This window comes from Curcuma longa, chromosome 13, assembly GCF_044706935.1.
Source record: "Curcuma longa cultivar G26 ecotype Majalengka, Jawa Barat chromosome 13, ITB_CL_G26_1.1, whole genome shotgun sequence".
Taxonomy (NCBI): domain Eukaryota; kingdom Viridiplantae; phylum Streptophyta; class Magnoliopsida; order Zingiberales; family Zingiberaceae; genus Curcuma; species Curcuma longa.
The window spans coordinates 3,464,371-3,488,821 of NC_133873.1; the positions used below are offsets into that span (position 1 = coordinate 3,464,371).

The window sequence follows — 24,451 nt, forward strand, 5'->3', positions numbered from 1 at the left end:
TTGCTTGAAACTGGGAAAGTGAAGGGTGCTCGCCAATTGGGCTACAACCTAATCATGCTTATCGTCATCAACTGAACATGGTGGGTCACATAAAGAGAACAAAGGGCAATCATATGTATGGAGATAGATTTTTTTCTTTTCTTTTTCTTTTCTTTTTGAAGCCTCTGCCATTTGGCTATATAATTAATCAAGTCATTTAGTTGAGATCAAAGTTGTTGGTAGATAGTTTCTATTTTTGTGACTAAATAACTATTTTTTAAAAAAAAATTAAAACTTAAAGTACATTTCATCTATCAAATTGAAATTATTAATTACATTATTATTGTAATTGATACGTAGAATTGACTTGTGCAATTAAAAAATTATACGATTCTCTCTCTGTTTATAAATAAAAAATAGAATCATGATCAATTATATATGAATGAAATTAAAATTAAAATATGTAAAATAACAGTGTGCTTGATCTTCAAGCTCTTGTAAATGTCAAGATTCTTTTTAATAATTAATATATAATAACAATATTAATTATAATTTTATTTGTTGTCGTATCTGAATAAGTGGTATGTGTAAAAATATTTGATCTTAGTTAGTCTTCTAATTATTCTTTGCTAAGATACCAAAAATGAAACAATTGCTTTGTATTGATATTTTTCAAATACGAAAAATTCTTTGTTAGACATCAATAGTGTAAAAAAAATTGGACAAAAATCAAAAAACATCCTTTTTTATTGGAATTGTCAAAAGAGCATCCATTTTTTATTTTATTATCAAAATAATATTTCATCCCATCTTAAAATATCTTTTATTTTTTAAAATATTTTTTACTTTCAATACTAGCTATTGTGCAGCTATAGAATCATAACTATTACGGCATAGATACTTTAATTCTAATTACCACTAATAATACTATGTTGTAGCTGTTATAATTCATAGTTGTTCCAATATAGATACTTCATCTCTGGTCAAACTAGTCAATATTTTATTGTAACAACTATGATTAATAGCTACTATAATATAAATAATTTATTTTTTATCAATATTGATCAATATTATATTGTAGTAGGTATGAAATTGTAGTAGTTATAATTATATAATCGTACAACTATGAAATCATAACTACTATAATTTATAATTGTAACAGCTATGGAATTATAGTTGCTACAACTATGTAGTAGCTACGGGAGTATAGTTGTTATAATATCATCAAAAATAAGAGTATTTTTTAAAATTAAAATAGGTTGAGGCGGGAGGAAGTGTTGTTTTAATAATAAATGAAAAAGGATGTCTTCAATTTGAAGATTCTAATAAAAAAATGTCATTTTAACTTTTGCCCTAAAAATTTTAGTGCATACCACAATAATCCTTTCACAATTAAGAATTTTAGTGCTAATGCGTATCCTTTTTTAAAACTTTCTACCCAAAGCAAGCAACTGTTCTTTAAAAAAACAAAAAAAAAAAAGTAGTAATCAATGTCTTCATTAAACCTTTATTGGTAGTTAATTAAATATTTTTTTGGTCAACATCGATTGAAATCATGTGATTAAGCCTAATCATAATGGATGAACGAACACCCTCTTCATCCAAAAGACAAATATATATATATACACACACACACACAAACATCTTAGATGATGGCCATCGATCGTTGGAACCAAGAGATGAGGCAACTTGTAGGATTTCAGTGAACATTATATGTTTAAAACACCTCGTAGATGATTGCTAAGAGAAATTCTGAGATATGGAAAATACAAAATAATATATACTTTTATCAGATCATCACCATGCTGAATAAGTGGTTGAGGAAGGAAACATGAATAGTCTTGCCAGAGTGAGAAATCCAAGCAGTCCTTCGGTCAACTCTTTGGCACTCGGTAAAGTACTGAAGCAATCCTGCTATATATCCCAAGTGCCCAGCTCTTGAGCAAACTGGCATTAATGGTCATTGAAGTCCCAAATCATATTTGTACAACCTGCAAACTATTCCTTAACTATTGTCTCTGGGGCTATACATTATGTGTACCTTAGGCTTGTAGCCTAAACACAGAAAAAATAGGCTTGTTGCCTCTTTAATGCAGGGCCGGCCCTGGCCCAGGGCAGCCAGGGCGACCGCCCAGGGCCCCCAAATTAACAGGGGCCCAAAAAAATTGAACGGCTTATACATTGAACGGCTTATATGTTGGCGAAGGTCAAGTCGGATGGTCCATAATTGGAAGGAAAAAAATAAATAAATAAATAAGCAAAAGGTGCCTTCGTTATTTGTGCCCATATTTTAATGCCTGCGTTTATTGATCCAACGGTCAACGCATATTGTAGATATTTAGTAATATTAATTTAGGTATTATTTGCGTGTCCTTTAATACGTAAATGCATTGGATAAGGCACCAAGGGACCAAGTGGAGTCCGGGCCCCGCAGCTCACTCTGTTAACAGGCGGTGGGCCCCTGTTCCATTCAACAACTAATTAAAAATTAATTGAATTTTTTTTGTGCTGGCTAGTACATTAAAGCTATGTATTTAGTTTTCCATTTTCACATAAAATATTAAAAAAATTACTTTGTTCTACAATAATCAGATAATGTTTTAACATGTTAACAATCAGTTGAATTTGTATGGATCGATAATGGTTATCATTTTAAATAGAAAAAATTATTTTTTATTTAAATATTATTTAAATTATAGTTATAATTTTAAATAGAAGAAATTATTCTTTTTTTGCCATGTTTGGAGCATATTATTTCGTATACAATTTTTTTATTTTAGAACTCTTATTAATTAAAAATTATAATTTATCAAGTTCTAAAAATTAAATATGCTACTGTCAGGGCCCAAAATTTATAATTCGCCCAGGGCCCTTGGACAAGCAGGACCGGCTCTGCTTTAATGTTGAACCTTACTGTGCATGCACGCTCCCATTCATACCCGTCCAAACTTATCCAGTTCCATGATTGAGGACGAGAATTCTGAGATGATAATTGGAGTTTAATATTATCTGAAGAACGTACGTCCTTTTGGCTTTGTTTTAGTATGAGTTATAAGTTGGGTTAAGGTGTGTGTCTCTAAACGTTTCAGCTTTCTTTAAAGGATCAATCAGTTCTTATTCGATGTATGCTATTCACTTGAGGATATGCTCAAAGACATGCAAAATAAGGCATTAAGATCACTTTTGTCCTTAACATACTTAAAGGGACATGAATAGTGTCCTTCATAGACAATCGAATTGAAGGAGTTGAGTGAGAAACATTGTAGGTAGAATAATTGTAAAGTAGGAATACTTTTTTACCTTCATTTTAATTTACTCCCTCAATGTTTAATTACCTTGTTTATGAAAAAGCTCTTAGACTTTGATAATGTCAAAATGCTCTTATAAGATTATTATGATTTCATCTGTTAATTATTGATATCATTAATTCATTTTTGGTATGCCAAATGTATGTCGCATTGTTTTTGAGTAAACAAGTATGGCAATGGTCAAAGAAGACTATATAAATTGGATTATTGATTCATAAACCATACAAATGCTTAGATTTTAGGCAAACTATGAGAATTTATGCGAATATGTTTGTTATTGTAATTTGATTAAAAATATTAGTTAGGTCTTTCGATCGAATTATAAAAGGAATCATAATTAAGAGTCTAATTTGGGTCTTGGATTGCTAGCTTAACGCTGAAGCTATCCAAAAATAAATAACACTTGATTGAAATATAGGTTCTTTTAAAGAATATTGTCTAGAGTGAAATATATAATTAAAGTATATCTTGGAAGTCATCAATATCACATCGATCATTATAACTTTTGGTTTGATTATGAATGACAAGTTACTTCACACAAGTATTTTTTAAAAAGAAAGAAAGAAAAATAGAAGAATCTCAAACATACAAGCTCTTGCAAATCCCAATGGAGAGAAAAAAAAATTATGGACATGGAGGAAGACCAAGATAACTATTATGCAGTACAAAATCCAAAAAGGTGCATTCAATATACAATCAATGGAGGTGAGGTCCACTCGATCTTAAGCTCGATCAAATGATATATTTACTGAAAGACAACTATGTCATACATGCATACATTATGTTAATGTGAGTGTTGCTCATGTGAAATTTAAATTTCTTAGAGTCAGCTACTAAACAAAGTTTGCTCAGTCGATTGTAACAAGCAAATCTGGCTTCCAAAAGGCTGCTGATATATCAATATGGCACGTCAGATGCTGAAGTTTAAGCCAAACTGGGGGTTCCCATGCATACAGGAAACAAGGTCACATGGAGTCATCAAGGTGCAATGTGTGTATCCCAAGTTTTAACAGCACACACGTAGCTATATATCTCATCCAAGTACATAAAATTGAATAGTCAAAACTATGCAGTACTCCAAACGCAAAGCACAGAGAAAACAAGGGCATCATGTCTCTACAGTCAACACAGCCACTGTAGCTTCGTTTGCCTACAGAAGCCCAGAACTCCGAACGTCATGTATTTAATACGCGTCCCAGTTTTTTTTTTTGTTTTTTTTAAAATAAAAAACTTGAACACAAATCACGAACTCATCGAATCAAACGCCCGTCGTCGTCCATTCCCAATCCATCATTATTTATTTCTTCTATAAACAAGTCAATAATTGCACCAACTACATCAATTATTAATTGCCAAAATTAAGCCCCCCACCTCCACTTCTTCCAAACTCAACGATATGACATGACGTTTTCCCGCATTATGCTCAGACAGCCAGTGAAAGACAGGTAGAACCACGAAGGAAGCCAAGGCAATTGAGCTGAAAAGGATCAACACAACACAAAATTATACTGCTAATCGTACGTAAAAAAAAAAAAAAAGGGGCGAAACTAGCGGTTATCTTCATCTAATTTGGTCCTGTCTTTTTCTTGACATGGTCCCTATAATCTACAATAGATTTTCCCTCTCGATCCGTGAGTGAGCAGCATGTAGAATTCCTCACTCAAATTAAGCCTAAATTCTTACATAAAACAGAGACCGAGAGTTAAGGAGGAGGAGGAGGAGAGAGGAGGCAAAGTAACTCTGCATGCATTAATTCAGGTCGCAGGAGCGGCAGTACACGCGTCGTCGGCATCTAGCGCAGGGCGCCGGCCTCCCACAGCATCGGCACGAGGAGGTCCCGGAGATGGAGGCCCATGAGGCCCTCGAGGCCTCCCACGGCGACGCCGCTGACGAAGAGGGCCGGAAGGCCGGAGCTCCCCGCGGCGACGGCCGCCGCCGCCTCCTCCTCCGCCTCCTCCAGCTCGATGGACGTCGGGTGGGTCCCCACCGCGGCCAGCAACCGCTTCATCACGTGGCTCATGCAGCAGCCCTGCCGGCTGAAGATCACGACGGGGTTCTCGCGGATCAGCCTCCCCACCCGCGCCTCCGCCGACTCCTCCGCCCCGTCGATCGACAGCGCCGTAGCCCCGCGCCGCTTGACCACCGCCGCCATCCGATCGATCACTCGCCCGCTCCGCTTTACGCCTAGCTAGAACTGCCACTGATGAACCCGATCGATACGAAGACACAGAGAGGAGGAGAAGGCAGGCACTTATAAAGACAACCACAGCTCGAGAGGCGCTTCTTTCACATGGCGGTGACGTCACCCTGAAGGTGACCGTAGACGGTGTCGTCACCACCCCCACCACGCGCCTCCCCCCAACGGCCACGCGGACGGATCAGATCTCTCGGCGCGAAACCTCCCGGGCCCCTCGACGACGCTGCGTTACACGTGGCACCCTCCGCCACCGTCGACGTCGAATTAGTGCCCGGCGCATTTGAGAGACGGAGAGTCCTTTTCTTCCGGGGTGGGACGTTACCTCGTCACGAGCAGGTGACGGCCGGGACCCACGCGAGCGGACGGACAGGATCCGACCCTGCAGCCAGTACCATTGGCGCGAACAGCGTTCCTGACGAGCGGGACTCAGCTGGCGTCAGAGAAAGCGGTGGGAGCTCGAGACTCAGCTGGCGCGCAGGAGGAGGACTGCTGCTCCGTTTCCAGTATGGACACTAGTACTGGTGGGGTCAAACTGGTGGGGCCCTGAATTATGTTGGAATTCTGGAGTATCTAATAAAATACAAAAATACATAAAGAAAACGTACGTACCTGAAAGGATTCCTCAGATTATAAATAAATAAAATTCACATCTTTCTAGACTTTAGTGAAACGATCAACTGCAGGTAGAGAATTGACAAAGAGTGTAATTAGTGTTTCAGATAGAACCGAACACAGATATATTTCTTTCAATCTGAAGTCCCACAGTCGTCGGTGCCCATTCTAATAATATTTTCCTGTGCAGAGACGTGCTTTCACCGCTTGCATGGCATGAGCTGCAGTCTCTGTCTTGGCCTTTGTGGCCATGTAGTGGGCATGCATCATCCCCCATCTCACTGTGCCGGAAAGGTAGATTGGCCGGAAAGGTGCATAATTATGGTAATTTACTCACCAAAGCAAGTGATCAAGGAGAAGATCTTTGTGTGCTTAAAGAAGGTATGAGTACTCGATGGACTAATAAGCAAAAAAGAGAAGTAAATGGTTTATGAAGTAAGAAAACATTGTGCCGGAGAAAACAATGCTTCCTCGTGGTTAGCTTTGATCAGATTATTGTAAGGTGATTGGCAATAGGGTTTAAGTTGGATGTTGTCTGTGTCAGAGATATATATGCAATAAATATAACAGTGCAAATAATAAGATGCAACGTGGTTTAAATCCGTAGTCTAACTTGGTTTACCAAGATAGAAGAATCATTCTTCAAAGGCAATACTATTTCTCGTAATATAATATTTGAAAATAAAAGTACAAAGAGTACAAAATAGTTACTTTTTTTTTCAATATGGTACATCGTGTACAAGACTCCTCGTGGCGAAGTAAAGATTAAAAATCAAGCTTATGTAATGAACATCTTGGATCAAGTGAAGAGTGGTGAGGAGCTTTGAACTTATGGATGATAATCAAATTTGAAGATGGACTCGAAGACTGTGTCAATGTATTGTATTGATTGTTATATTGCATAATCTTGGATTTATTATGAGTAGAATCGATTATATTAATAGGATTTAAATTTTAAGTAGAATTTATTATTTATGAAGGTTTATCATAGGTCCTGATGTTTAATAGACTGTCTTGAATTTAGAATTGATTCTTACTGGTCGAAAGGTTAAATAAGTTTAAAATCCAACAAAACATCACTCCGATGAAGCAAAGCATGATTATCTATTTTAATACCATCTATTTTTTGGCTAGAGTAAGTGTGGTTTTACATTTTAACAACCATAGCTTGTAGTTAACGTAGAGTAATTAATATTGAGAAGATGAGATTAAACACTCAGAGTACACTAATTAAGCTAAAGATCTGGATATGGCATTTAGCTTGACGCCATGCTTGAAATTGAGCACAATGCCGTATTGAAACTCCAAGGGGGATTCCATCAGAGGGGAGTGTCTAAAAACATAATGGCGATAAAGATGTATGACACTCAATTTGATCTCTTGAAGTGAAAACTTCTGCCCAATGCACGCCCTTGGTCCAATTCCAAACGGAATGTGTGCATATGGATGCCTTTGCTTTTCTTCATCGCCGTCGGGGTCGAATCTCTCCGGCTGAAACAAGTGGGGCTCAGGGAAGCACTTTGGATCCTTGGCCAGCACTCCAGGTGCCAACCAAACCCATGCACCCTGTGCTCCCAAAGTTACAAACCCAATTGTTACATTATCCCTTTGAAACAAGTAATTTGAAATCGAATGAGCAAATGAACTGATTCCCATGTCTATATTGAATGATCTTGTTTGCTGGTTGTAGCTGTGCCATACCTTTGGGAGGAGGTAGCCTCCAATTTCAGTATCCTGAGACGTTTCTCTTGCTATAAGTGGTGACACTGTGTAAAATCTCATGGCCTCTTTAATGACCTGTAATCAGAAGATGGAGTTTTGTGAAATCTACTGATCACTGTAACAACATCAGTAATCAAATGAAGAACATACTAATCTTGTATGTTTCTGACTAATAACATGAAAACCTGATCAAGGTAGGGAAACTTGTGCTGAAGATCATCGGCATTTGGAAGCAGAGTTGGAGGCCCGAATCCATCGATTTCCTGAAGCAGCTTTTGCTCCACTGCCGGATGCTTGGCGACCAGGTAAACGATGGAAGACAAGGTGAAGGAAGTGGTGGCTGAGCCAGCAAGGAGGTGCTCGTACGTGAGCGCACTGATGTAATCAGACGTGAAGAGGCTCCTTGATGCTCCTCCATTTCTATCCCTGGCATTCAATATGGCCGACAAGAAGTCCTTGGAGCCCCTGTTCTTCTCAGAGGCCCGTTTGGCCACTATCTCCCCAACTCTCTTGCTCAACTTCACGTTGGTCTGCTCCATCTTCCGATCCGCCGTCCCCGGAATCCTCTTCAGGAGTTGCCTCCATGGCTCTTGGAGCACTGGCAAAATGAGTCCAAGTATGATGGAGAAGGAGCCTGACAAATCCATCTTGAGGGAGGTGGTGGAGTAAATGTGCTCTCTGATGAACTCGGAGACTTGAGCATCTTTGCTGCTCCGGTCGGCCGGCGCTGTGAGGCCAAAGTTGACACCGAAGGCAGCTTCCCCGATCACATCAGTGGCGAGTTTGAGGGACAGACTGGAAAAGTCGATACCTTCTTGTTCATTTTTTGAAGAGAGCTGTTGTGCTGCACAGGCAATGTAGGATTGCATGGTGGGGATCAAGCTGGCCAAGTGACTGGGTTGATAGAGGGAGATTATAGTGTTTCTCATAGCAGACCACCTTGAATCCCTGCATAAATGATTTTCTTAGAAGCATATATAGTGTTTTGAGGATTTCTTTGATAGGTTTGCGATATGGTTTACCTGGTAAAAAAGAGACCCTTCTGGTGTAGAGGTGATCCTGAGATCGGAGAGGGAAGGCTTCTGTTGGAGATGCTTTTGAACTTTTTAATTCCAACCTCTTTGCAGAGTTCTGGATCAGCAACGACTATTATAGGTTGTCTCCCCATGTGGAACCTGAGACGAATTGAACGTACTCGTTCATGGTGTGATGCATGATCGATGCAAGGATACAATCACGGAAGAAGAGCAATCCACAAACCTGAAGATTGGGCCATAGGTCTTGGCGAGAACACTAAACACATCTGGTCCATGCTTGGCAAGCAAGGGGAGGTGGCCGACGAGCGGGATCGCCGGCGGCCCTGGCACTTTCCTTACTCCCCAGTACGGTGCGTAGAGGTACAGGAAGAACCCGATCAGTAAGGCCACCACAGTGAAGAGGTAAGCTTTTCCTGCCTCCAGCCATCCAAGTCCGAGGCTCATGTCCATGTCGTCTCTGCTCTTCTTGCTCGATCTCAATGCCTGTCGGTAGTGTCGTGCAGCAATTCTGGTGGACAGATCAAGAACTTGATCACGGATACTTATCTGCCGAGTGGGGAAGACTCTGCGCACCCTTGTTAGTAGAGCAATCATCACGTCAGAAGACATACTCCACTGGACAAAGTGCAATTAACCAACATCGAAACTAAATCAAAGATGCATCTAAATCGATGATAAAAGTAATTCTAAAACTCTTGTATCAATGGTTAGAAACATAATGATACATCGTAACTAAATCAATGATGCATATCTAAATAGGATCTAGCTTATCACAAGAATAAGGTAATACTGAAATCAAATGCAATGACAAGCCAAGGCTAACTTGAATCTAATGCAAGAGTAATTGATTCTTACTTGTCGTCAGAGTTCTTGCAAGCGCAAAATGCAGAATGACCATCTATAAGAATGGGCCGACAACCAAAGTCTTTCTCAATGGGGAAAAGAGGAAGAAGAAGTCCAATATTTCAATAAGTTGCCCAAATTAAAATCAATCTTCTCCTTTTATACTAAGACTCATCCTGTAGGGACTATCCACCTAAAATCCATTACCCATTAACAACCTATTATTGTTAATGAACCGGATTATTAGACCTACACATTTAATCCATATCCATTTAACTTAAACCCTTTTTATACTACAAGAATTAGATCACTTGATTGAAATGTAATTTTTTAAATGGCAATTAATCATGTGTGTTAATCAAGTGTAAGCCACTTTATGAAGATTTAAGCCGAGCAATGTAGACTCTCCCACTTGGGCTATACTTGATCCCTTATACACCACACAACCCTTTTGTTGAGTTTAATATGTCAAACTTTGAGTTAAACAACCCTTAAACAATCTGATTCATTAATTCAATTAGCATAGGACTAAAGAAATCAAAGTTACTATAGCTATAACAAAACTTAACAATAATCACTGTTCTAATTTAATTAATGACATAATATGAATGTATAGTATGAAAATAATACAAAATGTGATCTGTACATATCCATTTTTAAGAGACCTCCTTATGATTCAAACTGGGGGTCTAAATCATATTTACTTAACCTTATACAAAAATGTAATAGTAAATCATGATTCAACTTTATGCCATATTTATAAAGTCATATGTAAAGCTACAATAGTAAATAAAATCCAACATCATATTTACAAAATTGAATATAAAATAGAAATAGTAAATCATGATGTCATTATGTTCAGAGTTAAAATCATATACATATGTAAAAATTTTAGTACGTACAATAAGTCAAAAATAAACATATTCATTAATGTAGAGCATTATACCAAAATACAGATTCCTACCAAATGAGTATTTCATCAAAATGAAGAATCTTAGATTCAACACATGTTGATGAAATACCTTGGATGACAAGTCCTTTGTGAGTGGATCCACTAACACAGAATCTATCATTATATGCTCTATCATATTTTGACCACTAATCTTTTCTTTAATTGTCAGAAATTTTATATTGATATGTTTAGACTTCAACGAACTACGGTTATTCTTGAAATATAATTCTGCAATTTTATTATCATAGTTGATCATCAATAACCTATCAATACCCCTAAAGATTTGTAACCTTGTAATAAGGTTCTGCATCCATATCTCATGGTTGGAAACTTCGTAGCAGGCTATAAATTCTACCTCCATAATGGTAGTAGCTATTAGTGTCCGTTTGATATTTTTCCATGATATAGCCCTTCCCGACAACATGAAGAATAACCTGAGGTGGACCTCTTGTTATCTAAGCATCCATCCCTACTTTCGATACGTAAGGGAATTGCTACATTTCTTTAATCTCAAATTCATGGTGTAAACATTATTGTAAGCTAAATCTATCATCCTTGACACAGGAGTATCTCTTGGAGTACAATTCTGCATGCTATACTAAATAAACACCTTTTCTATATAGGTTTTTTTTGTAAAAGTTTAAGTGTGTACCTTGAATAATCACAAACAATCTGTATGCTTAAGACAAAGTATGGATCACCAAGATCCTTTATTTCAAATTCATCTAATAGAAATGACTTGATTTCTAGCAGCAGACTTTTATCATTGCTTGCCAATAATATATTGTCTACATACAAAACAAGTATGATAAACTTGCTCCCACTGAACTTGATATACAAATATTGATCAACTAAATTCTATTTAAAATCGTATAAAAAATCACTTGATCAAACTTTTGGCACCACTGACGAGATGCCTACTTTAACTCATAAATAGATTTCCTTAATCTATATAGTAGGTGCTTTGAATCTCCTAACTTAAAATTATCCGGTTGTACCATGTATATATTTTCCTCAATGTTTCCATTGAGAAATGCAGTTTTAATGTTTATTTGATAGAGTTCTAGGTCATAATGAGCTACAAGTGTCATGATTATTCTAAGAGAATTTTTCGTCGAAATCGATGAAAAAGTCTTCTTGTAATCAATAGCCTCCTTTTGAGTGAATCTGTTGGTGACAAGGTGAGCTTTATACTTTTTGACATTGTCGTGTGAATTCCATTTATCAATCGATTGATGTCAGCTACCAAATCGATTTATACTCTATTCAATCAATTGCTAATAGTTAGCAATCGATTGATACACCTTATGTATCATTTACAGGACACAACAACCGATTGTCCACCAATGGTAATTGATTTGTCAACAGCAGTCGAATTCCCTAATTGATTCATTAGGCTACTATTAACGAATTCATCCACCCTAATTGAATGGCGCTTTATAATAATCGGTTGGTGAACATCAATCTATCCCATCGATCGATTCAAAAACCTTCCGTGGACAACCTGATGAACAACAATCATTTGGTGTCAACCAATCGATTAGCCCAATCGATTCCGCGATCTTATGTACGTAACCCTAAATTCAACAATTGATTAGTGAACACCAATCGATTAACCCAATTGATTTGAAACCCTACTATGTTTAAATATAGGTTCAGTAATCGATTAATCCTCATGTCAATCAATTGGTGATAACGAATCAATTTCATACGATTATGTGCGTGAAATTAGGTTCCTCAATCAATTGATCCTAATGACAATCAATCGATTGTAGACCCAATTGAATGCAATGGCAAGTGAAGGCTAATCTGAATCCAATGCAAAAAAACATTGATTCTTACTTATCATCGGAGTTCTTGCAAGCATGGAATGACCTTCTATAGGAATGGATTGACAATTAACGTTCTTCTCAACGAGGAAGAGAGGAGGAAGAAGTCTAAGATTTTAGCAAGCTGCCCAAATTGAAATTAATTTTCTTCTTTTATACTAAGGTTCATCTTATAAGGATCATCTACCATAAAGTTCATTACTCATTAATAATCCATTATTGTTAATGAATTAGGTTATTAAATCTACACATCAATTCACATCCATTTAATTTAAATTTGCTTCATGCTACCAGCATTAGATCACTTGATTGAAATTTAATTTCCTTAATAATAATTAATCAAGTGTATTAATCGAGTGTAAATCCAACCTATAGAGATTTAAACTCATCAACGTGGACTTAATACTTCAGCCTCTACTCTTCTTATGCTCTCGCAGAGCACAGCAATGCCTATCGTGCAGCAATTCTTTCACCGAGTGGGAAAGACTCCGCACACACTTGCTAGTGGAGCAATCATCACGTCAGAAGACAAGACGAGGAGTGAATTTTGTTTCCCATATTCCACCAGACAACGTGCAATTAACCAACATCGATGATGGTGTTTCATGAATTAGTTGAAAGGTCTAATGGCACGCTTGGAGATAGCAGACAGACGAGACGCCCAGCATGAGTTGACTGGGGATGGAATTTCCACCCACTTTCCTCCAATATCCTTTCAGGACCGTTCTTTGTTAAGTGGGTTATGCTCTGTGTCGCCTAGTGGAATAGCAGCGGGCATAGTAATCACTAAACAATCGTGTTCATAACCCCATTCCAAAGCTGAGATAACCATCAAATCTTTTCTTTCATTCATTTTGATCATCCACAATGCCTAAGCAACAGTTTCTTGATCTATTATGCAATTGAAAACGAGTAGATTGATAATGACTGCTCACAAATATATACACCCACACACAATAGCAAGAACCACAGGCCTTTCCCTGGCTTTGACATAAAGCTAGGCTTTTTTTGCGAGTCCCTGGATCCTTTAATTGAATAAGAAACCGGGAGTTTCTCTGAATCTATAGCAGCTCAGACTTGTAAACAAGAATAAACTTCCTCGTGGAAAGCACAAACGAATACACTGCTAAGAATTATGGTAGTTTAGGTTTTCTATTTACAATGGATGAAGAGGTGAATAGCAACTCGAAGGAGAATGCTAATACCCAGGCCTTCCATCATTGTCAAGGTTAAGGCCGTGAAGGTCTCTGAGTGTAGATTCGTAGTCCATAGGTCGATGCCTCCCAGCTGATGAATATTTGGGGTCTGGTAACATAGCTTGGGAACCTCGCTGTGCTGAAACTTTAGTAAATACTGCACTGCTTGCTTCTTTTGTGCGAGTGTGTGATATATTTGATTCGTTGCTCGGCATTACATCACGGTTGCTAGAAGCAAAGGCTCGGCTTGAAGACCCACCTGACCGCCTCACAAATGCTGAGCTGGATGGCTGCAAAGGTTGAGAAATTTCACCATGAGGGATAGAACGAATAATTCAGATGTAAATTACATTGTGCTTTATTTCTTTCTTTTTTCTGGTCATAAATACTGACAGAATCGCAGCAACTAATTGAGATGAGAACATGAGAAAGGACATTCTAAATCATGAACCTCTAAGAGAATATGCAATTAAATTCATCATCATGAAATCATTGAGATGCAATACATAATAACACAAATCATGATGATTGAGATCACAATGTTATGATAAAAATTTAACAAGGATTTCTCTAAAAGATGACCATCTTATTAACTCTAGCACCTTCTCTTTGAATACCAAAAGAATTGGTCATGATGCCTGATAAAGGTCGTATCCAGAGCTTCAACAGCCCATAAACAAGTCACCAATACTTGGATAGGTGAGGACGAAGGAAAATCCTTGGCTCTGAGTGAGAGACTCACTCGGCTGAACACCAATCACACTTAAGTTGTGACAGGTTTCAAATCAGTCAAAATGACATCAGTTTTATTAAAGGAATGTGAAGGCAAACCCATCTAACCAAAGAGCACAACAATTTTGATTTTGATTGTATGAATCCTGACTCACTGATGTAACCCCCACCAAGGAATGCATTCAATGTCATCATCAACTCTTCATTTGATGTGAGGGTTGATCCTAGCAGCATATCTCCAATCCATCCGCATCATGGTCATCAATACAATAGGCATCATATCAAACTCATCCAAGATTCATCACTCATGTGAGGGGTTTAATTTCCTTTGTCCACGGGCTAGCATTCATTCACACCCCCAGCAAGCACCCCCGCCAACCATCTTTGCACTCCTGATGAGGTAAACATGCCCAAGGGGATCCTTGTGGTGCTAACAAGGAAGACACACCCAGGGAAGAGACATGCAAATTAATGAGCGTGCACACATGTACAGTCATCTCAGCTCTTCTCATCCCCTGAAGCCTACATTGACTTGAGCTTTGAAGTGTGCCCTCTTGGAGCCATTTTTCATCACCTCTCCCTTTTGCAAGCCCTAGCCCAATCTGCGGCATTCTGGGACATCAACAACTTGATCCAAGTTTCCATAGGAATAGGCCTTAATCTCAGAGACTGTCAACTAAATTTATAAATTACTCACAGAAATGTTAAAAATATTTCCAACCTTAGTTTGCTCCTTGAAGTAAAAATTATAAACTTTAAATTATCCTTATAGTTTTTTTGGTGTGCACTCCCAGTGGATCAGTACTCACACAATATGCTGGGCACTCCCAGTGGATTAGTACTACTACACCATAAAGAAAATATAGTCTAATAGAAAATATAGCGTAGTCAAGAACGGCAAATAAGCACAATTTTGAGCAACATAAGAACATCTCACTGTAGTTTCTCTTGGGACAGCTGGATCATTTATTGCTGGACTCTTCTCATTGGATATGTTACCAGCATTTGCAATTGGTGCAGAGAATTGCAAACGCGACTGATCCCCTGCCCAACCATTTGTTCTTGCTCCTTCAACACCTGCAGTGCAATTATAGTTGCATAAAGAACTATATTCTCTCAGAAAACCAAAATAAGAAACTTGGTTAAAGCTAGAGAAAGTGTTTTTACATGCCAAAAAAAGACAACATTTCACAAAATACATCAGGCTAGAAATCCCACAAAGATTGAATGGAGTCATATAAGAATATGATGCAAAACAGAAGTAAATCAATTGTCATACCAATTTCTTATAACACTTGAAGCATCACACAGGGTAAACAATCATAAAAAGAAAGAGACAAACTTACACAGATAATAAAAACTCACAAAGAAGAATTTTATTATGCAAAAGATGATTAACATAACGGAATTAAGGTCCTTCTTAAAAAGACTTCAACCCAAATAAAACTAGAAAAAAAAATTAAAAATACTCAAGGAGAGAAAAAAACAATTGTATACCTAATGGACTCGATAAACTGGGAAACAATCCAAATTACACAATTAGCATTCTACTAATACTTAACTATAATTCACAATAAAACAATTATCAATTTGGAGACTGACTCTCCTTAGACTTTCCTAAAGAGGGGAACCTACCAAAATAAATTCTTACAAATCTACAACCTATTCCAAAAATCCAATTCCAAATTTGTATGATAGAATGATAAAAGATTCATTTTAGTTTCACACCATGATAATTACGAAATTTCAACTAAAATAAGTTAAGAAAAAACAAGTGCACTAGATATTACCGGACTTCCTATCAACATTAGTACTGGCAGGGGCCAAACCAGAGCTAGGTCCATCTGCAAGAGCCTAAAACAGAAGAGACGATCTTCTTAACTAACCAATCAAACAACAAAGACAAAGGATAGGAGCAATTATAATTTTACAACTTACCACAGCTCGTGGTGGAACACCTGCAATTTGTGCCTGCTGGTATTTCAAAATGGTCCAATCAAACACATAGTCAAATTGAAAACCTGTAAGGAAGAAAGTTATAAAGAACCTGCTCTGATACCCATTGGTTTACACAGATGAGAAAGCGCACCTTCACGGATAAAGAGTTCACGAAGTATTTTCTTAAGATATGCATAATCAGGTTTATCGTCAAAACGTAGCGAACGACAGTAGTGGAAGTATGATGCAAATTCTGATGGATAACCACGACATAAGGCCTGTAAATGCAATCTTTAGCAGTTCTGTTTCGAGGAAATGCAGAAATTTTGGAAATTTGATATTCCTATTTGTTATATGCAGTTTACTTCAATAAATAGTGGAAGCATGATGCAAACTCTGATGGATAACCACGACATAAGACCTGTAAATGCAATCTTTAGCAGTTCTGTTTTGAAGAAAAGCAGAAATTTTGGAAATTTGATATTCCTATCTGTTATATGCAGTTTACTTCAATAAATGTGCAATGTATTGCTGTGTGAAGATGAAATGCTGCTGTTGTTGTCAAGAGACAACTATTACACAATTTATATATAAGGACTCAAATGTAATAACCTATAACTAGAATATCCTATGTCACTACACTCACAACACAAACTCCATACCCTACTAACTTTAACAATCCCCTCAGGCTAGAGCATAGATGATATATATATCCAACTTGTTGTATGAGCAAGAAAAAAAACTAAAGAAAAGAAAATAACAACTGACAAAAAACTTAGCAATCATGGAGATGAAGATGTGATACTAGCACAGGGTTTGAAATTGTGAGTGTCTAGATTGACCTTCAAATAACTGATAGCTGGATTGAAGTTGATGGCATCTTTAAGAGAAATATTCAAAAGACAAAGTCAAACTCCTTCATAGAACTCAGAAAATCTTCCTGTAACTCTCCATCAAATTCAAATTGAAGATACTGCAGGTTTCTGAAGCTTGTGAGAATGAAATGATAATTTGCAATTATAAAGTAATATAGATAGATAAGTGTTCTAACATCTACTTTGGAGATGAGAAGTTAATATTAGTAGAGGGACTGGATAAAAGTTAATATTACTCTGAGAGATGAGTCCGAAAGAAGATTGTATAATATTTGACATCTAATTGGGAAAAGAGGAAACTAGAAGAGAGATAGACAAATCTATCATTTCAAAGTTGCAAGCGAATATGTTGCTTACAAACAGAAATGGTCTTTGGGCTCCAATCATCTACTTTGACAGGAGAGAAATGCTGGGAGGAAAAAACTAAGTTGTAATCATTTTACTCTGAGAGGTGACAGGAAATTAGCGATGAAGAGATACTGAAAATGGCCAACAATAACAAAGCTCATCTTAAATCATACGTACAAAACAGATGAAAATGATGAAACATAAACTAGTATTACATCATGACATAAAGAGGAAACAAGAATTGTGAATTGTGAAAAATAGATGTATTACTTTTTCGTTTCTCTTAACTTTGGAAAAACTCATGTTAACTCCCTTTTTTCAAATATATTTCTTTTTAAAGCCTAACTCCCACCCTTTTTAACCTCTTTTTTTATCCTCTTTAACACTACCACTTTATCAGTTTACCTAACATTTCCTCAATCAGCCCTTTTGTAGCCTCTCTTCACACACCCCCTCCCTTTTTTTGAGTGGACCATCCTCTCTCATCTTGGACCAAGACTCATTAATTTTGTTTGGGTCCGTGTCCCCTTTTCTATTGTGTACAACCCCACCTACGCCCCTGAGATCAAGATGCCACGAGGATTGCAAAAATTGTGGATTAAAAAGGATATAGCGAAAGGATTGGCTGCCACTATTGAGTGAGATGAAGCTGTGCCCTTCTATTGTGATGGGAGATAAAGGGAAGCTTGTGGATCTTCAATCACCCTACTAGAAGCTGCTTCAACTGTAAGTTAAATATGCAAAATTATATACTGTCACTAAGTTCTGTGGAAGAGATTCGCCCACTAGATTTTCACCTGGTCTTGTGGAAGAGATCAGTTGTTGGTTTTGTGTAAGGAGAGCAAAGCTATTCTAGAATCAGGGAACAAATCTTGAGGTTGTTGATGGAGGCAAGTGAAATCCAACTAGGAAGAACATAGGATCATCGTGGAGGTGGGCAATGGCGCCAACAGTGAGGAAGGAGGACTATGCAAATTCGTCAAACAGACTGAGAAATTACTTTATTGGTTAGCAACTATTGTCTGCCTCTTAGGAGGAAGAGGTTGTTAAGTCTTATGTTGGCAGGGAAACAAAGAGGCAAAACATCGTTCAGGTGGGGTCAAGAACAACTTCACCAATGAACTCAAGGAGCTGATAGGAGGGGTTATCACAGTAGAAGCCTCAGTGTTGGCCAACTAATGGTCTAGACAGAAACCACAACAGTAATAGAAGTTTTGGAGATACAGGAAGGTACGGATTTATGACAAGGATAAATGAGGGAGAATTAAGATTTTATGACGATGGAATGAGGGCATGTTGCACCATTAAATTAAATTTGTGGCCTTCTCCTAGAGGTATTAAAGAAGTAAAATAACCTAAGTCTAGGAAAGTCTACTCTAGTACCAAACTGAGAGGGATGAAATATTGCATTGTTGTTGTTAAAAGATAACTATTACATGATATATATAGGCTCATAATAACCCATAATGAAAATATCCAACATAGTACTAAACCCAGAACACATAACTAACAGTTCAAATAACCTAATAACTCTAACATATTTAAGTGAAATGCAAAAAATTTGGATATTTCATGTTTCTATCTCTTATATGTGATTTACCTCAATAGATGTGGAAACTTTTCTTTCACTAATTCTTTCATACTTCTGCTTCTTATTTCCGGCCTTTAAACCCTGCCATGGGAGGCTAACAATGGAACATGCACAATCAGTAATAGAAAGAACATGCAACAGAGTGTATTCATATTAGAATCAATGTCAAAGAGAACCAACCTTCCTCTCAAGAAATACATGAAAACATATCCAAGAGACTCCAAATCATCCCTCCTGCTTTGCTCTTATAGCCACAAAAATAAAGCAGTCAGAACTCAGAAGGGAAATGGAATAAGGCAGGTCTTTACTACCAATAGTGATTAAAATGAAGTGCAAAAATAATGTCGGTATAATGCATATACCAACTCCAAGGTGAGTGTTTATGCTAGCATATCTTGCTGTTCCAGTCAAATTCTTGTTCTCCCTGTAGTATGAACAAAAGCATGAGGATAATAAAGGTATTTTACAATTGTGTCCCGAATATGTTTAATTGACATAAATCAAGTATTATCAGGTACAGGAGTAAAAAAGGAAAAAAGGAAAAAAATGGCACTTTTGGTCTTATTTGAGTTGGATCCAAATGAACAAAAGGCACTTCTATGCTGCCAATCTTAGAATCATGTCCAAAACATGGGTGGTAATGTAGAATCAAGTATTGTCTGGGAGAAGATGGTTAATGAAAAAAATGGTACTTTTGATCTTATTTGGTAGGGTTAAAATGAACATTACATCTGTTAAAAGATAAACACCCAATTAGTCTCTCTCTTTCCTTGCTTAATAATCCTCTTCTATAAATTCTGCCACTGGTTTACATTCGCTCCCTTGTTAATTACTACTGCAGAAGTTCTTTGCTCATATTTTCTCGGACTTGTACACTCTTCACTCACATGTATTCTTTTCCTTTGATTAATCTTGATTAATCAAGACTGTGTACTTTTCTTCACCTCCAAGTTGTTCAATAATCTATTTAAAATTTTACTTTTGTACCCACCTCAGGTCATTCGCATACTACTCCTGAATCTCCAAAGTGAAGGGTATTATCCTCAAGGCTGCTTTACTTTCTGCCTTACTTCCACCTCCCTGGTCCACATTTGTTTACTATCAATCTACCTAGTTCTGATCTTCGAAACAATCTTACTTCCTCCCTGGTCCACATTTGTTTACCATCAATCTACCTAGTTATGATTTCTGAAACACTCTTTTCCCTCTTCCTAGGATATGAAAGCTCAGCCCAACCTTCATAAATTTCATACCTTCCTCTCAAATCATCCATCACTCCCATCCATATCCTTGGCTTCTTCCTTTCCCCTCGTAAGATCAGGAAATATTGTTCCCATCCTGTCTGTCATCAACTTCAATTGAGTAAACTACCTCCCACGTCCACTCATCTTCTTCCTTTGCATCAAAAGGGACCTCTAAACTTGTGGTCCCAGAATTAAGCAGTTTTTAAAGAGGAAACTCCAAACATGATTGCCTTGCCTTGTTGTAGCTTTGGGTATCCTCTTTACTAGTAAATCAGACAAATTCTAAATTGACACTTTTCTTCCCTACCGTCTACATGCCTAGCACCTTCCCACAAACATGACCAAACTATTATGCTAAGATTTTTAATAAATATAGAAGTCTTCTAGTATTTGAATCTAGCTCAAACCTTGTCGGGAAAGTCAAAAAGAGAAGGCTCATAGGAATGAATTTGCAGAGCTGGATCATGATTCAGGTTGAATACAGTTGAACTGCTCGGAGTTTTGTTGAAGTGGGTTGGTTTGGCCAAGTCATAGACAACTAGACAGAGCTGAGTTGAAGTGGAATTACTTTAAATGGCTCAGATTTAACTGATATTGGATTGTAAGATATAGCAGAACAGGGTTAATTGCTGAAGTGTCAAATTTTTAGGTGATTGGTATGAAGTGACAAGTAATTATTGCCCAAAGATCGGTTGGAGCACTGTGAGCTATGGTAGTGGGTCTCTCTCTGGAAGTCTCTTTCCATGCAATCTTGGTTCTCATTCTATAGGCATTAAAGCCTGTGCCTAGTCAATAACATAACTCTATGTAGCTTGAGCACCCAAGTGAATCCAGCTTGTCTCTTTAGTGGACTTTGGCATGGACTCCCTTGACCAACCATGTATATCCTTCTAACTTCTCTTTGGTGGATTTTGGCGTTGCCTCCCTTTACCAACCATGTGTATCCTTCTAACTGATCCTTGAGACACAGGAATTGAATCGTATTCTCAGTGTTGATCACCTAGTTCACACGTGTCACTCATCCAATGACTCAGAATTAGTGGCAAATTGCCCATATCACTTGTTTTCTCAGGTATTTATTAGATAATTTTGAATCAACAAAGGTTAATATTCATAAATCAATTCTTCAAGCAAAAATGGAGACTAAAATCATATTTAACCATTTAGTAGAGAAGGTTTGAGATTCTGCAAATTTGGTTTCAGATATGGTATGAGATCTCTTGATTAACCAAGAGAATTCAAACTTTAAGTTTCATTTGCAAAGCTGTTGATTCTCCCTAGCTCATATCAATAATCTCAAGAACTGATAGCACAAGTTAGAGATAGGTAATCAATTTAGATATCTAAGCTAAATGCAATAACACATTTCAAGCACAAAAAACTTCCTTTGCCATGCAGTCAGATAAGGATTTTGATCTGAAATAAAACCAAGGTAGGTATAAGTAATTAAGCAATGAGAAAACATTCAATAAGATTACATCAAATACAAACATAAATCAAGAACAAGCAAGCTTCTTTAACCATGAAATTAAATAAAAATTTTAGTCTGATAATATAATTTACCTATAAGGAATATGCTGATGAGTTGTGATGTCCCTGTACTTCTTGGCTAATCCGAAATCAATAATGTAGACCTAGAAAAAGAGCACCTCATGTGATGTACCAGCAATGGAAGTTAGGAACAGGAATACCATAAGTGCACTTGGTGAGAAACCTGATTTGCTCGCCTCCCCAAGCCCATCAAAAAGTTATCTGGTTTGATATCTCGATGCAGGAAAGATTTAGAGTGAAGATATTCTACACGGTTGATCTAGAAAAAAAATCAGAAAATGTAAGAAAATATCATAAAGAAAACAAGTATCACTTCCATAAAAAGCCAGAAATACCATTTGATCAGCTAGCATCAGGACGGACTTCAGAGAGAGTTTTCGGCTACAAAAATTAAACAAATCTTCGAGGCTTGGGCCCAACAAATCCATAACAAGAACATTATAATCTCCTTCTACGCCAAACCAGCGCACATTTGGAATGCCAGCTACCATAATATGAGCAAATAATTATGAAGCCAACAATGACCATGCATTTATTTATCATGAAGAAGTTAAGTATATAATTTTAATTACTTCCTCCTTGTAAGATCCTGTAAAGTTTTGATTCATATTGCAGCTGCGGATGCTTTGTTTTGACATTTTCCTGATAAAACCAAACTGGATCATCATAACCTTTCGATGCACCAAAAAGGCAAAACAAACATTGTGTATGATGATTATGGTTTATAATGATCAAAGTCACTGGAGTGGAATTATCAAATAGATGATATGTTATTCTGGTGAGAATGCATGAGGACCATTATTAGATGCATGATTGTCATGTTACTCCATGTCACTTAACATTCACTTAAATTTGAAGCAAACAATGTAGATATTTAATGGAGCATCTCACATGAAGGAGCTACTAGTGATTCATACAGAAACCAGGAGAGGAGGAAAAGAAGACCATAAGTGCACACACATACAACCAAAAATGATCAACTAACATTAAATGGAAATTATTTACATAAAAAAGAGCTCAAGCAAAATATTCCATCCTCGATACAAACCACTCTTCAACAGTCTCAATTATTGTTTTAGTGTGTAACACATTCATCCAGACCTTAAAATTCATCATAGGCATTGAGTTTGGAGACTCCTAACTTCACCATATTATGAATTGATCAGCAATATTAAATCTTCAAATCCTACAATTTGAGACAATCTGACCTATCATCATCATCATCAAGCTGTGTTTGTCTGAATAATTTTAAGTCGACTACATGAATTGTATCCTTCATTGAGTCCAATGCAAGGCTATAATAATTGTAATGTTCAAATCAATTAATATTTTTTATTACATTGACAAAAGTGATCTCCGTCTACCCCTCACACCTTCCTCTGCAAACCTTATGCACTGGAAATTCACCTATTGTATACCAAATTCATGTCAAAAACAAAAAGATGATGCCATAATTTTGTTGGTACAGCCTATGATTCAACTGGAAAAAGGATTACCAATCTCAACCATATTAAGTTCCTCAACTTTCTTGTAGACCATAGATCATCTTATGAAAGCGATGCTAAATGCAACAGACATCATTAGTTTAAACGTAACTCCTAGTACACAATGAACTTTCACTGGAAAGTCTCTGTAATTTAAGCATGAGAACGACAAATGAAAGCCACATAGAATTGCTTACTAGTTTGATGGCTATTTCTTCATTAGTTTGAGCATTAGTACCTAGAAAAAGTTATCAAAAGAGCAACAATTAATGGTTCGACTAAGAGCAAAATAATTATTCAGAGAAGGTTTGATACATCCAAACCTAAATAAATCTCCCCGAAGGAGCCGCTCCCAATCTTACGACCCAGGCGAAACTTGTTGCCAACTCGTGGTTCCATAACTGGTACACAGACCGAAAAGAAGAAAAAAAAACACTGAACTTTTTTCTGCCAAATTCAAACCCTAATGAAATCTAAGCACTAAAAGAACCTCAAAGAGGAAAAATCGATCACCCCCGTGAAAAACAACAAATGCAAAAGGTGAAGGGCGATGTGCCTGGGGCAATCAACAAGAAAACACTGCAGAATTAAAGAGAAAGGCTTGATCTGATGGTTTGGTGCTGCTGTTGGATTAGTTGAGAAGTGGAGAGGGGATGGAAGAAAAGGGGGCGCAGGAATATCTTAATGCGTCGCAGTTGGATGAACAGGGACGTGGGGCGATTATAATGCACCTTGCGATCCTCGCCCTCGCTTGTCGCGGACGCTGTGCTTGTTTGTTTACTACTTTTTTGCTTTTGAGGGGAATTTTGCCAAATTGGGACAAAATTTTTGTCTATCCACTCACACCAAACAGCAGTTTTTTCCTTTCGATTTTAGAAAAAGATTTTACGAGAAAAAAATTGATTTCCGCTTGTTTAGGTGTGTGGAAAAATATATTTCCCAAACAAATCTCAAGAATAATTTGTAGAATCTCGAGCTGAATCATACAATCTTATGATCCAATATCAAATTGC

The 24,451-nt window shown here is 37.2% G+C and overlaps 3 protein-coding genes across 3 annotated transcripts; all 3 read right to left on the bottom strand.

Annotated features, from left to right (window-relative positions):
• Positions 1-4,814: 4,814 nt before the first annotated feature.
• Positions 4,815-5,521, bottom strand: LOC141844518 (glutaredoxin-C7-like). Its single transcript, XM_074732553.1, has one exon. It carries the CDS (start codon positions 5,437-5,439, stop codon positions 5,080-5,082), a length of 360 nt encoding a protein of 119 aa, XP_074588654.1. The 5' UTR covers positions 5,440-5,521; the 3' UTR covers positions 4,815-5,079.
• A 1,709-nt stretch (positions 5,522-7,230) lies between these two features.
• LOC141844303 (cytochrome P450 711A1-like) lies at positions 7,231-9,372 on the bottom strand. The gene is made up of 5 exons (XM_074732340.1): positions 9,079-9,372; positions 8,841-8,993; positions 8,004-8,766; positions 7,798-7,893; positions 7,231-7,662 (listed from the first exon to the last, which is right to left on the bottom strand). Exons 1-5 carry the CDS (start codon positions 9,303-9,305, stop codon positions 7,327-7,329), a joined length of 1,575 nt encoding a protein of 524 aa, XP_074588441.1. The 5' UTR covers positions 9,306-9,372; the 3' UTR covers positions 7,231-7,326.
• A 4,092-nt stretch (positions 9,373-13,464) lies between these two features.
• Positions 13,465-24,183, bottom strand: LOC141844483 (casein kinase 1-like protein 1). The gene is made up of 15 exons (XM_074732521.1): positions 23,929-24,183; positions 23,762-23,839; positions 23,636-23,676; positions 22,527-22,596; positions 22,290-22,438; positions 22,118-22,213; positions 21,967-22,037; positions 19,522-19,583; positions 19,340-19,403; positions 19,169-19,253; positions 16,497-16,623; positions 16,346-16,428; positions 16,198-16,261; positions 15,345-15,484; positions 13,465-13,965 (listed from the first exon to the last, which is right to left on the bottom strand). Exons 2-15 carry the CDS (start codon positions 23,835-23,837, stop codon positions 13,678-13,680), a joined length of 1,416 nt encoding a protein of 471 aa, XP_074588622.1. The 5' UTR covers positions 23,838-23,839; positions 23,929-24,183; the 3' UTR covers positions 13,465-13,677.
• Between the last annotated feature and the right edge of the window lie 268 nt (positions 24,184-24,451).

Excerpts from the sequence above, each read along its gene's own strand:
- LOC141844518 (XM_074732553.1), bottom strand. The coding sequence starts at position 5,439 with ATGGCGGCGGTGGTCAAGCGGCGCGGGGCTACGGCGCTGTCGATCGAC.
- LOC141844303 (XM_074732340.1), bottom strand. The coding sequence starts at position 9,305 with ATGGACATGAGCCTCGGACTTGGATGGCTGGAGGCAGGAAAAGCTTAC. Across the intron at positions 8,767-8,840 it reads AAGGGTCTCTTTTTTACCAG|GGATTCAAGGTGGTCTGCTA; the intron begins GTAAACCATATC and ends TCATTTATGCAG. Across the intron at positions 7,894-8,003 it reads AGTTTCCCTACCTTGATCAG|GTCATTAAAGAGGCCATGAG; the intron begins GTTTTCATGTTA and ends TTCTGATTACAG.
- LOC141844483 (XM_074732521.1), bottom strand. The coding sequence starts at position 23,837 with ATGGAACCACGAGTTGGCAACAAGTTTCGCCTGGGTCGTAAGATTGGG. Across the intron at positions 22,038-22,117 it reads TGGGGAGGCGAGCAAATCAG|GTCTACATTATTGATTTCGG; the intron begins GTTTCTCACCAA and ends CTCTTTTTCTAG. Across the intron at positions 16,429-16,496 it reads TGAACTCTTTATCCGTGAAG|GTTTTCAATTTGACTATGTG; the intron begins GTGCGCTTTCTC and ends TCTTCCTTACAG.